This window comes from Mesocricetus auratus, unplaced genomic scaffold (genome assembly GCF_017639785.1).
Source record: "Mesocricetus auratus isolate SY011 unplaced genomic scaffold, BCM_Maur_2.0 Super-Scaffold_100007, whole genome shotgun sequence".
Classification (NCBI taxonomy): Eukaryota; Metazoa; Chordata; class Mammalia; order Rodentia; family Cricetidae; genus Mesocricetus; species Mesocricetus auratus.
The window spans coordinates 85,661,710-85,676,002 of record NW_024429191.1 but is presented as its reverse complement, the minus strand read 5'-3'; the positions used below and the strand labels follow the sequence as shown (position 1 = coordinate 85,676,002).

At 45.4% G+C, this 14,293-nt stretch overlaps 1 protein-coding gene across 2 annotated transcripts in view; it reads left to right on the top strand.

Annotated features, from left to right (window-relative positions):
- Nucleotides 1–6,825: 6,825 nt before the first annotated feature.
- The window catches only part of Prkca (protein kinase C alpha), a 380,485-nt gene continuing 373,017 nt past the window's right edge, over nucleotides 6,826–14,293 (top strand). Inside the window, exons 1-2 of one of the 2 annotated variants that reach the window (XM_040749986.1) lie at nucleotides 6,826–7,494; nucleotides 10,231–10,262. In XM_040749986.1, coding sequence (XP_040605920.1) covers nucleotides 7,322–7,494; nucleotides 10,231–10,262 — 205 coding nt within the window. In that variant the 5' untranslated portion in view covers nucleotides 6,826–7,321. The remainder of the gene's footprint in view (nucleotides 7,495–10,230; nucleotides 10,263–14,293) is intronic. The other variant, XM_005069988.4, reaches the window with a different exon arrangement.

The window sequence follows — 14,293 nt, the reverse complement described above, 5'->3', positions numbered from 1 at the left end:
TATATATACTTGAAAAGAAATCGTTAAAAAATTTTAGCTAGCAGGGTAGTACACATGCCTGATTCCAGAATTCGGAGAGCCTGAGGTAGTCAAACTGCCAGGAGTTCAAGACTAGCCTGTGCTACGTAGTGAACTTGAGGCCAGTCTGGTTACACAGGGAGCCCTTGTCTCAAAAGCAACAAGCAAAGCAAGATTTCAATTTGTTAATTATGTTACTTCCTTTGGGGACAGAGGCCATTGGCTCAGGCTAGAAGATTCAAGTAATATGCAGGGACAGATATTCTCCCCAGGTAGGATGGCAAATAGATAATGTAAGTGCCTGCTTCCATTCAATTAAATTAGACATAAACGGAAACCTGAGGAAATCACTGGGGTCCTGTTGCAGGGGGAGGGGTGGGGGAGGGGGGATGATGAGCCATGCCACTTCACAATGGAAATGCAAGCCTTTTTATATTCCATCCATGGGACCTCCTCTTGCTCCTAGGTAGTTGTCACTGGGAGTCCATTTAGCAAAACAGTAGTAGTGGGTTCTTCCCTAGAGCCCATGGCCTCCTTATCCATGGGTCTTTAACCAGTATTATAGCACCAAGCATGCACTTCTGTGCTGAGCCTCAAATCCAACCAGAAACTGGTTGATTACACCTGTAATAGGCATGCCACTATTGCAACAGTGGGCACGTCTTGCTGGTAGGTTGCTACTGTAGCTCACAGGGTTCAGGGATAGGTAAGATTATTGGCAACTTTCTTCCCCAGCCATTCTGGGGGAAGCTTCTGGCATTATGAAAACTCGCCATCAGGGTAGAAACTTCTCATTCAATTCTATCTGGCTTTCTCTATATCCTAAATGACTCATTAAAATTTTAAAATTATATTTATATGTATTTGCGCGGGTGCACGCACACACATACACACACACACACACACACACACTTCCCTTTTCTATCTTCTCACTCTCCTTTTTATTGTGCCTTGCACATATTAAGTAGAGCCCTGCTCTGAGATCTCTGAGATACACCCCCAGTCCCAGATCGATTCTTTAAAAAGTGCTAGCATACACACTTCTGGTTTTGCTTCTCCACTCATGTATCTGGAAGTTATTTCTGCATCTGTGTGTATAATTGATTTATTTTTAAATAGCTGCAATTCATTCCCAGCATATGAATTCATCATAGTTGATCTAACTAGTCTCTTGACTTGTTACCGATGCCAGTGCTGCCAATGTGCCTTTTTTGTACACATTCAGACACACATTTAGGGTACCTTTCTAGAAGTGGAGTTGCTAGGTCAAAATATTTGGAGTATTTTAAATTCTAGTGGTTACTGTCAGATTTCTCTGTATTGTGTCCATGATGGTTAATTGCCCACTTGACAGAATTTAGAGCCTCCTGGGAGCCAAAGCTCTGGGCGTGTTTAAGGGAGGTTATCTTGATTTCCTCAATTAAGGTGGGAAGATGGATCATTGTGGGTGGCATCTCTTCCTGGCTGGGATCAAAATGGAGAAAGTGAGCTGAGCAATAGCACACATTCATTTTCTGTTTCCTGAGCTTGGGTGGGATGTGGTGGGATGTGTCCAGCTGCTCCAAGCCCCGCCTTCATTTCTCCACTACAGTGGATGATGCCCAGAGTGAACCAGAGTGAACACTTTCTCCCTGAAGTTGCTTTGGCCAGAGTATTTCATCACAGCAACAGAAAACAAAAACTAAAACAACTTCTGCAACAATTTTATGGCTTACCAATGATAGTTGGCACAGTTCCTTATCACATATCTTTTACTGAAACACTGTGTTCCTCACATTTTTAAGCTATGCCCAAATCTTAAGTTACAGTACAATTCAGTATGGTTTTAATTTCCATTTGTCTTATTATGAGATGGATTGGAGATCTTCTATTTCTTTGTATGTGCAAGCATATTTGAGAATGGGCAAGCATAAGTGTCTGGAGGTCAGAGGTCAAGCTCAGTCTTGGTTTTCAGGTGTTGTCTATTACAAGGTGGTTTTTTTTTTTTTTTACTTAGCCTAGGCTGACTGGCTAGTAAACCTCAGGGATCCCCCTGTTTCCGTCTCCCTGGTTCCTGGATTACAAAAGCACATGCTACCATGCCCAACATTTTGAATGTGGTTTCTGGGGATTAAACTCAGGCCCTCACATCCTTGCAAAGAAAGTACCCTACTAACTGAGCCATCTCTCCAGCTCCTTGAAATCTTGATTGAGAAACTTTCTGGCCAAGACATTCACGTCTGCTTTTTTACATAGATTTTTTAAAATAACAGCTGATAAGATGTGTCTTCTCACTTGTTTCTTTATTTGGACTTTTGAGTTACCTTGCACATTTTCTTAGTCTATTCTACGTAGCTGTAACAAAATACCAGAGGCCAAATATTATATAAAGAAAGATAGTTTATTTGGCTTAGTTTTCAAGGCTAACAGTCCCGGTCTATGGTTGGATGGCTTCAATTGGTAAAAGGCCTGCTTGGCTGTGTCACAGATAGTAGAAAAACACTAAAAGAAACAGTAATGTGTAGAAGGGACCACACACATGTTGGGATCTCAGTTTAAAATATCTTGCTCATACAAGTAACCATGTCACTGAAGACCTCTGTCAATCCTTCTCCAGGGTGGGTCTCAAGACTTAATCTCTACCTTCCACTAAGCCCCACCTTTTAAAAGTCCCTCTGCCTCCCAACATCCCCATACTCAGATGAGCTTCCAGTCATGAACTCTTCAGGCACAAATCTCATTTAAACCATAGCGACTTCCTCCAGAAAATTGTACTTTTGTTTGGCAGAGTTATTTATGGCTTAATTTAAGGGAAATCAGCATTTCTATTTCTTCCTATATAAATAAAGGGCATCTTTACACTTACTTTTTTCAGAGCATAAAGTAGATTATAAGGGTGCATTTGGGAGGTGGGGAGATGACTCAGTAGCTAAGAGTGCTTACTTAACTCTGAGCATGAGGACCTGAGTTCAAATTCCAGCACCCGATAGCCAGGTGTGTCTATTACTACAGCAGTGTGTGGGATGAAGGCAGAAGGATTCATGGGGCGTGCTGACTGGCAGCCTCTTTCTAGGTTCAGTTAGACACCCTGTCCCTTGAAAATAAGGCAGAGAATGATAGAGCAGGTTGCCTAACCTTTCCTTTGGCTTCCGTCCACATACACATGCCCCTGAACATGCGCACACATACCACGCACACATACCACGCACACAATCACATATACACATGTACGAATTAACAGAGGCACTTGACAAAGGATGGAGACTTGTGAAGTTTAGACTTAAAAGGTACAAGGGCAGAATTCAGTGGTTCTGGAGTGGTCCAGGAAGGAGATAATGGTGGGACATACACTAGGGTGGGACCCACGGACAAACTTAAGATCTCTCCAGATTGTAGAGCCCCCAGGAGGATACCTCTTAGACTGGGTGAGGGGACGGAATGGAGGGATGAGTGGGAAGGTGCTTTAGCTTTCCACTTGAGCCGCAGGGTGATAGTAACACTGCAAGGTAGAGGAGGCTCAAGTGAAGGCTTGCTTAAAAGGCCAGACCCAAAGGACCTTTCGGGTCACATGCCACCAATTAGAATCAAATAGGATGCTCACTGGGACTTCTTGTAACCTCCATGATATCTTTCTGTGAGTTAAAAAAATGGCACTCCTCCCGTGAAGACAGAGGTCCATGCCTTGTTGAGGAGTGTATGACCTGGATTTTAGCTGCTTCTCATTCTACTGTGTCTGGAAGACATGGGACTCACCTCTAACGGAGGCTTCTGACTCACCAGCTCTCTAAGCTCCACCGACAATGACCTCTGGCCCTTACCTTCTCCTTCTCATTTAGACCCTGGCTTATTTGCTTCAGGACCTCCTACTCACATAAATCTAACTATCTGCTTGCTTATACATCCTAATCTGCTGTCTTACCTTTCCCCAAGCTTTCTATAGGATGTTGAAAAAGTCTAAGTGATTAATTCATCTTGGCTACTATAAATCTCAGTGACAGGATTTTTCAGTACTTAAGAAGTTCCTACTGTCCAATTTGAAAATGGCTCAGTTGAAAGCAGACCTGGTGGTTTCCTAGAATAGGTTCTGTGAGGCAAGTCAAGACCACTGATGTTACCTAAACCACTCTAGTTTGAAACCGTCAGTTCAAGACCCTGACTTTGACCCTAGTACCATGCCTCTAGGGAGATGACACCTCTCTCCAAGGGGCATTGACTTTACGCCTCAAAGCCAGGAGAGACAGGGATTCTAACAAGGTCTATGTTCCAACTACCATTTTCAGCTCGTTTCCTGTTCGTATCCATGAAACAGCAGATTAAACATAATCACCAGTGCTGGCTGAGTACTGCCTCCCCTAGAGTTCTCTCCCTTAATCTTCTCCATTCAGCCCCACCATGGGGGTCTTCTCAGGTGGCTAGCAGGAGTGCAAGTTGACCAATCCCATGCTAGAAGAGTAGCTGTCTTAGTCACGGGCAATTCTCCACTCCAGGTGCACTGCCCTCTCTGGGCCAATTGAGCTCAAAGGAAGGTAGTTAATGTAATCACACTCAGCCCAGTTGTCAATCAATGTGCTTCCAGTTAGCCATTTCTCTCCATACCCACAAGGACGGAAGCAAGCAGGCAAAGCCGCAACGTGAAAGGAAAGAGACACTGTCTCCATCCTCTCTACTCACAGTTAAAAGCACTCACTCCCCTCCTCTCTGCACAGATGTCAGCCCGCTTCCCAGCCTGTCTGGTTCTTATACAGATTCCCTGTTAGGCTACTCAAGAAAAGGCAGCAACCCCACCCTCCAATTCTCTCCACCTCACCCTCAATGCCTCAGGGACATAGAAAAAAAAGTTCATCTTTAGTAAACATTTGAGGAAGACCCCTGTCCTAGGCAAACGTGGCTGTGTGAGGGGCTGTGGTTTCATTCCACTGTGCCCCATTCCCTCTACAATCATCGAGGAGTACACACTGCTGGCTTGAGATGCCCATATTGTTTTCTGGAGAATTTGATCGATTTTCCTAGTGCGCTTTGCTCTTTATTTTTCTCCTACCTATCCCCTCCTTGCTTCCTTGGCTTGGAAGTGTTGACATTTCTACCCAGATAAAATATCACTTGACACCAAGCACTGCCTGTGCTGGCTAGCCTCACCGTTTTGACACAAGCTGGTGGCAATGGAGAAAACGCCTCCTTCAGATTGGCCGGTAGGCAAGCCTGTGGGGCATTGTCTTAATTAGTAATGGATGGTGGAGGGCCCAGCCTATTGTAGGTGATGCCACTCAGGGATGGTGGTCCTGGTTGAGCAAGCCATGGTGAGCAAGGTAGTAAGCAGCAATCTTCCGTGGCCTCTGCATCAGCTCCCGTCTCCATGTTCTCTCCTGGTTTGTGTTCCTGTCTTAGCTTCTCTCAATGAACTGTGACTCAGGAGATGTAAGCCAAATAAACCCTTTCCCCTCCACTTGCCTTTGGTCATGGTGTTTCATCATAGCAATAAGCCATAAGACACTGGCTCACCAGATTGTAAATGGGTCAGCCGTGGGCCTGCTCTACTGACGGTCAGTCAGTAGCCTACACTTGTTTAAATGTAAAAGCTGCCTTTCCAACGAGAGTCACAATTAGGTAATTTAAAAAAATCATCTTTCATGGTTTATGGGATACTCTTTAAGCTGGTGTCCTAGACAATTTTCTTCCTTTAGAAATTTTCTTGAGATTTTAAAATTCCTGATCCTCTTGGGATCACTGGCTAGTACAGCTGTGTTCCGAGTTAAAGTATGTGTTTTCTTGATAGATTTAGCTCATGAAACTGTTTTGTGAACTTAGTGAATCTCAACAATAATGTAGCTGGTGTGATGGCTCGTGACTGTAATCCCAGCACTCAAGAACTCAGGAGGATTGCCTCGAGTCTGGGGCCAGCCTGGGCATAGTGGGACAATGAACTGCTTGCTAGGAGATGGTTGCTTCTGTTCAGAGATCTAGAATCTTCGAGGCAGGCCTAATAAATATTCAGCAGGCACTCAGGCGGCCCAGCCCCGTGTGCGCCCTAGCCCTGTGTGCGGCCTTTGCATATAGATGCATTTCAGCTACTCTTTCACAAGTAGCTTCACTTGGTAATTTACAAATGTGCTGGCTGAACTCTACACCTGCCAGTATCTCAGCAATTAGTTTAGGATTCAAAACGATTTCTAAATTAAGGATCTGGACATGTAAAATCAAGAGAGCCTGATCATGGGGCACCACAGCTCTGATAGCTAATGAATAATGAGATCACAAACCAGGACAAGTCTTCATGCGTTTTACCGGGTGATAATGACTGTCATATAAATCTATACAATATGCAGGTGAACTGCAGGTCAAAGACCGAAGGTAGGTAAAAGGCCCCACGATCAGTCAATCAAACCCGCTCCCTTTTACCTACTCTGTACAGAGTGAGGATTAGAGTTTGGGCATTTTAGTAGCATAAACTAGAGTGATATTTTAGTCGGGTGGAAGAGGCTGATAAAACCGGTAGAGGCTGATAAAACGCCAGTAAGACCCAGAAATGCCTGTGAGTCCAGGTAACTTGAGAATAGGTTGCCTATGTACCTGTTAAGGAGGGTGGCATCGGGGACCCGTGCCTGGTTTCTCCAGGACAGAACTTCCATCCCAGAAAGAGGAAAGTGTGAGCAGGGAAGCGGGAGTGGGAGGAGGAAGGTGGGAAGAGGAGGAGGCCCGGCACGACAAGCGGAAGGAGAGGAGGAGAAAAAGAGGGAGGAGGAAGCAGAGGAAAAGGGAGGAAAAGAAGTAGGCGGCGGAGGAGAAGGACCCGCCCCTCCTGGCTTCTTCCTGGGCTGGGCATCTCCAGGGCCTCCCCGGGACCGCCGCCCTAGACTATTCGCTGGGCTCACAGGGAGCCCCGAGGACGCCTGTCCTGCTCCGTGAGGCGCAGCGCAGCGCTGGGAAGAGGCCCCAGGATCGCGCCTCGCGCGTCCCCGCCTCGCGCGTTCCCACTCCAGCCCGCGCGCGCGCGTGCACCCGTACACACGCTAGCTCTCCGGGCATGCGCAGTGGGCGGCGCCGCTCCGGGCCGCCTCTTGCTGCCGCCGCGAGTAGGAAGCGCGAGCGCCGGGCGCCTGGCTGTCAGTGAGCGTGGGGCCAGCCAGCGAGCGAGAGAGCCGGAGAGAGCCAGAGAGAGCGGCTTCGCTCCCAGCTCCGAGCAGCGCAGCGCCGGCCCGGCTCTCCCCGGCCACCGCCGCCGCCACCACCGCACCTCTGCACCGCCACCTCGGCCGCCGCCCCCGCCCACCCCGGCCCTCCCCGGCTGCTGCTCCCCGGCGGAGGCAAGAGGTGGTTGGGGGGGACCATGGCTGACGTTTACCCGGCCAACGACTCCACGGCGTCTCAGGACGTGGCCAACCGCTTCGCCCGCAAAGGGGCGCTGAGGCAGAAGAACGTGCACGAGGTGAAGGACCACAAATTCATCGCCCGCTTCTTCAAGCAACCCACCTTCTGCAGCCACTGCACCGACTTCATCTGGTAGGTGCGCGCGGTTGCCCGGGGGACCCGGGAGCCACCTTTGCCCGGGGACTGGAGCTCGGGGACGCCTCCAAGCCCAGGCGAGTCCACACACTCACGGACAGGACTCCTCCAAGAACTTAGAGTGCCTGGCCGGAGTCCGAACTCTCGCCTGGAGTGACAGGCGCGCACCCACGCGGGACACTCCCTGGGAAGTGGCCGGGCGATGCCTCGCATGCCCTGCCCTGAAGGGACTCTTGGTCAGAAAAGGGGTGACACGGATGGCGGGGAGGGGTGGAGTGGTCCCCTCTACTCTTCTGGGGCACACTGGTCTTCCCCATAGTCAAGCGGAGAGGCCAGTGTGGCCCGATGGGAACGAAGGAAAAGGGAAGGAGAGAAGGCTGGAGGCAGAGTGGCCCCAAGGCGCGCGACAAACACGCCCCGAGTAGCGGGGAGCCGCTGCGCTCCACTCCAAGTTGCTGGTGAGCCAGGCTGGGCGCGTTCCGGGGAGTGTTTGTGCTTCGCGTCAGGCTGGGACTCCACTGGAACCTTGGGTCCCTGCCTACTGTAGGCTGTTTCTACTGGGCACGGAGACTTTGACTTTTCTGGGTGAGCCCAGAGGAGGGAGGGTGGGGAGGGAGAGAGATGGGAGGCAGCAAACTGTTGAAAGCTTGCAGTGGGGGTGGGGGGGGGGGGGAGGCTAACCCAGCAGGCAAATGGCAGAGGGCAGAGGGAGTCATTTAAAATAGACCCTGTCAACAGGAGATTAGATTTGTAACCCCGCTGATGAGGACAGAGGGCTTATTTAAGACAAATACTGTAATGGCTAAAGGTGTCAGCGTTCAGGTGATTTCCAGTGAATGCGGAGCCTTGGTAACTGAGGGGCTTGATATATGGAAGGGTTCAGGGGTCTCTCTGGAGCCTGCAAAAACTAGGTGAGATTGTGTTTATGCAGATTTATGCTTTTTTTTTCTGGTGAGAATTATAGCTTTCATCTGAGTTTCAAAATGTCAGTGAACCCCTCCCGCCGTGCCCCCAAATCCCAATGTTTAGCAATCTGGAACTAACAGAACACCCAGTCCCCCTTCCCTCCCACCACTTTGACACCCTGACGCGTCTTCATGTTTTTGGAGTAAGAAGTTCCTTATAAGCAAGAGCTATGGCTGGGACTCCTTAGCTCCCTCCTGGGTGGGGAGTTGCAAGGGGGTGACAGAGCGCCTAGACATCAACCGGTCACCGGGCTGGCACGATACATTTTGGGGTTTCCGAATGTATACAGGATGGATGGCTCTGAGTCCATGCCATATAGAGAAAAGAATGAAAGGGGGAATCCCACCATCGGGGTGCCAATAAGATGCTTGGTTTTTCCTTCCTTTTAAGAAATCATTCAACAATGCACACTGGTGAACAACACAGCCACGCTACAGTTTCCATAATGTAGTTAGCGTCTGAAGCAATCGAACTCAAGGAGCGGGTAACTGTAGATAAGGCTACTTAAGGGCAAAGAGAGGATATTACATTTGGCAGTTTGCAGCCTCCTGTGTTAACTCTGAGATTCTGTTCAAAGGGGGACAGACTGCTGATTGCTTCTGCTGGAAGTAGATAAGTTAGAAAAAGGACTTACATTATTACCAAGCTAACTAGTGAATCTGCACGATCACTGCCCAGAGGATCAGTGCCCGGTGAGCTGATGAGGTCCTCAGGTCACCAGGTGCACTGTGATGTGGAAGTAAAGATTCCTGCTCTCTTCTACTCTGAATAGACCCCAAGCAAGTACTTCCCTTAATCTGAAAGTAGCCAGTTGGACAGCTAGGGAATCCCCCACCAAGATCATCTTGCATAGGGTTAATTTCTCTGTTTTCCTTCATTATGGCTTCTGTGAGTCTTTCATTTACAGTTTTATTTCAATATTTAGCACTGGTATTTTAAAGCTATGCTTGGATTTAATTTTTTGGGGGGGGATGACTTTAAGATAATTATAAAGGAATGTGGAGTACTTTGTAAACTAAAATGCTATGCAAAGCAAGAGATTCTGAGCTACCTCTGAGGACATTTTGATGCAGTTCATTCTGTTGGAACAGTATTTATAGTCAAATATCCACATCAGGGCTGTCTGTTTACTGAGTCAATTCTCTAGAATGAATTACAGGTGGGGAGTGGTCTCAGTGTATGCTTTGAATGTCATTGGTTCTCAATGAAAATTAGATCACGGATAATCTCAAATGCAAGCAATAGCAGTGATGTTTTATCAAATTGGGTGCCTTCAGGCAAAATTAAATGTAGACAGTGGTGCCATTTGGCAATTTCTAGATACATACTGTTTGAAACAAGTTTCTAACAAGCTACTTTTTAGTAGTCTTTAGGGAGAAAAAAATTACTTTGTTCAGGAATAAAAGTAAGCCACCACCATTTTAAAACCACAAGCTCCATTTTGTCATTCAAGTATTGTAGTCAAGAATTTTGAGTATAAAGTCATGTTCTTGTTTTAAATTTAAGAATCAATCACAAACTAGAAAAGAATAGAGAGAAGCTTGATAATAGTTCAGCGGTCATCTATAGACAGATTCACTTGTTTATTTTAAAAAGATGAATGTGCATGTTCATTTAAATTAGATACTTCGGCACCTTTTTTTTATCAAGCCATTGGGCTCCAAGTATAGACTTTGAAACCCTGTAGAATACTTGTTCATATAACTTGTTACAATGTGGTCTCAATGAAAAGGATGCTAAGTTACTTGTTCTTGTTTTGTTTTTCAGGGGGTTTGGGAAACAAGGCTTCCAGTGCCAAGGTAAGCTGCCTCAGTGGGCTTCATTTTCAAATACATCCAGCAGTGGGCTCTGCACTCGGAAACTGCACATCTGCTCACCTTTTCTCTGTGGTCCCCAAGATATGTTATTTATATAATATTGTTTTAAAAGACAAGTGATATTAGTATGGTCCTTTTAAGAAAAATACCACGTGATATTGCCTGTAATCCACACATCAAACTGCCTTTTTCTCATTGAAGTCTTCCTATAATTTTATTTTTTGCCAAGAACATTCTTGTCAGAAACTGCTGTCTTTGTGTGGGTGTTGGGGGAGGGAATCACTTCATATTCATGCAGCATTTCTTTTCCGTTTTTCTCTTTGTTTTGTTTCTCATTCCCTCCTCCATACCTTGGGTTGAGGCAATTAATTTTAGGCTATATATCACTCTAAGAAAGTTGTGTAGATCACCTATTGTCACCAGGAACAGAGTATTCACACTTTGCCATTATGTCAGCTATATGAGAGTGACGGACAGCTCTAGGATCACTGGTGGTTTTATGCCTTTCCTTCACCTTCTGTATACGAGTGCATGAATGCTCTCCTCTGGCAGCACCCACTGGCCTTCCTCTCTGACCTACAGTTGGTGCTCACCCAAACCAAAGCCACCATCACTGTGTGGCCATCAGTTATCTAACGTTTTATATTCTCTATCGTATCTATTGAATTGGATAAATTATTCCTTTTTAGCTTGCAGATGCATTTCAGGTTCGCTAGCTCACCTTCTGGCTTGCCTGCTCATCGTCTATAGCATGTTTATTTAGTTCGGGTTACATTTCCCATCTGGGCATAGGTTTATTATTAGGGCGAGTGGAAAGTACATTCTAGCCTGGAAAATATTGTCCTAAGACTGTCTCTTATTAGTGCATTAGGGAAAGGCACTGTATGTGCTTTTCTGTTTTGCAAGTGATGGTGTATTACTAAGTTGATTATCTTTTTGTAAACTTCCAATTTGGTGAGCTTGTTTCTAATAGACATATTAGAGAGGGGACATTTTACAGCATAATGATCATTAATACTGTACCTTTCTTAATTCCGTGATGTGCTTAAAACCCTGATTGAATGAGTCATTTTGAGAGCTCCATTTGGAGATGAACGGATATTCCTTTTTAAACAGAATAAAAAGGAAAGCACATTGGAGCAGCCTCTGTAACAGATGAAAGGAAGACCTTGGTTTTTAAAGTTGTGGGCCTGAACTTTATAGGTTAGATTTGGGTCTAGGTTGGAATGTGATTTTAGGTAGTTGAAAGATGCAAATGAGATCTGAGTCTGTTACTATTTTGACAGTGGCTTTGGTTTGGGTCAGTGCCTATGGAAACTTACAAGAAAAATGTTAACTGAATTTCCTCTAATATTACTTGTCCAAGGAGAAAGTAGGTATGTTGTCTTAAAACTATTATCTTTTCTTTTCTTCCATGAAAATGATTCAAAGTCAAGGGGGTTTCTACCAGCCCACTGGTCAGAGCAGGTTTCGTTGGTGAAGTCATAGGGTGGCCATGATGCACGGTCACCAGGAGTTCTGCGAGATGTCCTGCTGTTTCGACGGATTCTCAGGTTATCAGCCTCGCACCTTCGTAACTCCCCTTTATGTGATTTCTTTCTTAAAAGTAGACTTGTAGCATCTTTACAAACTGAAATAGCACACCCCTTTCTCTTTCCACCTCTCCCAGGGATAACGTCTTTCAAAAAGTACCCTTTTAGTCTCTGTTTGCACACGCTTACGGTTGTAAAAGAGCTGGAACTTCTATGTGGTTTGTGCAGGTGCATTGTTTTCCCTCAGTGTGTGCTAAATAGCCGTCCGTGCCAGCATCAGCTCTTCCTGATTCTGTGCAGTGGCTTCATGTGTGGTTATTCATCCTTGTCTCCACTTCTGTGCATTTCAGTTGCTACTAAGTTCTCAGAGACACCATGATAGAACTAGGGTAGGTATTTCTAGAATAGATACCCAGAAGTGTGGATGTAGCATTTTAAATTTTAATGAGTACTGTAGAGTTGCTGTCCAAAAGGGCTCCAATGTACAGTTCACTCTGAATGTAAAGCATGCTTGCCCTTCCCTTCACTCTCTGGGTAGAGAGGTTGCTACAGAAATCCATTCTTTCTTTGCTAATGTCAGAGGGGAAAATGGCCTTACTTTCAACTTCTGTCTCCTGAGTTACTAGTGAGCTCAAATGTTTTTTCTTTCCTTTTTATTTTTTTTTCAAATGTGCAGTAGCCATTTGTATTTCTTCTGTGACTTGCCTGACTGGATTTACAATAATATTGGATTTACAAACCACACGAATGGAACAAATAGGCTTTATGTCCAGTTCTTTGCTTTGAAGAATTTACCTTCCAATTGCTTTAAGTGATGGATTTCCCTAGTGAAGGCACACATTTTAATTCACAGTAACCTTCTCTAGGATGGAGGTATTTCAAGGTGCTATCTGCTCACTACACCTCATTTAGTTTGCATCATCTGTGCTTGATTCCTTGCGGCCATATTGTATCTTATTGTGGTAACTTAATTAAGAAAGAGGCTATGCCCAGGACAGTCCTTTTAATCTTCCAGGAGTCCTTAACCAGCCTGCCTTGCTTTTAATGCCTCCCTAAAATCAGTGCTCCTCTGAGCACCTCACCATTTTACAATAATTTTATCTTACTGTTCTCTGACCTCTTTCCCTTTGATTCTGGTTGTTATAAAGTTATTCCTTTTCAGGAGGCAATCTCATCCTCATCCACACATTGGACAGCCCTTTCCTCCAAATAGCAGCAGGAGTTTGGGGAAAAAAAGTAGTTTTGGGAAAGGGTCTCACTGTGTAGCTCTGACTGGCCTTGAACTCGCAGAGATCTGCCTTCTTCGGCCTCTCAGAGTCCTGGAACTAAAGACGTGTCACACCTGGCATTGAAACTTTTTATATTCTTTTTTTTTTTTTCGAGACCGGGTTTCTCGGTATTGTTTTGGAGCCTGTCCTGGAACTCGGTTGGTAGACCAGGCTTGGTTTCGAACTCACAGAGATCCACCTGCCTCTGACTCCCGAGTGCTGGGATGAAAGGCGTGCACCACCACCGCCCGGCTGAACCTTTTTATATTCTTGAAATGTTAGGTTTTCACTACCTGATGACAATAGTTTCTAGTTACAGAAGCTGTTTGTTTGGTCAGTAGGTAAAAAAGTCATAGCAAGTGTACCCTCTTCTTCCTCCCCTCCCTTTCCCTTCCTCTTCTCCCCTTCTCCCCTTCTCCCTGTCCCCTCCCTCCCTGCCCCCTACCTTTCTTCCTCCCTTCCTCCCTCCTTCTCTTCTCTGCCTCTCCCTCTTCTCTCTCTTTTCCTCTTCTTTTTTTGTTTGTATGTTTCAAGCAAGAATCACATATCCAAGTCACAAGTAATAAGCTCTCATAATTTTACTTAGTGAATGATAAGAATTAAAACACTAAAATAATAATAAATGAATTTTAGCCCTAAAAACTGTGTTTGTAATCTGTGTCACTAAGAAAAGATTTTATCATCACATGGAACACTTAAGTTTATTTCCTTGACCAAAGATTTGACATAAATGGAATTGGGGAAACTTCTGGAATAGTGTTGAGTTACTTCCACTCTCCCAAAGTGGATGTTGTACCATTCTTATTTATATTACATTGTGGTTGTACAACTCTGAAAACTGATATTACAAGGACTGGTAACCCAGGAGGATCCTAATTGAGAATTTACTGTTTGGATGATGATAAAACCAAGAGTCTTCATACTGGGGAGAAGAAAAAAAGAAGTTCATGGTAGGCCCAGAAGCCATGAAATAGCTTCCTTAAGTTCTCCAGGGATCAAGAGAACCTCGTCCTTTTGTAGCTCTTAAAGGTTGGCCAGTAGGCTTGCATTCTCCTTTTGGCATTCTCCTTTTGGATGTTTTCTGCTTCCTGGTTTTTGACTTGGTGACTCCCATGTTCATTTCTTCTCCATAACATTGGCAGATAGCTGAAACTCATCCACAATTTCCTTTTTTTTTTCTTTTCAGAGAAAGGGAAGTAAATTTGTTTTGTCT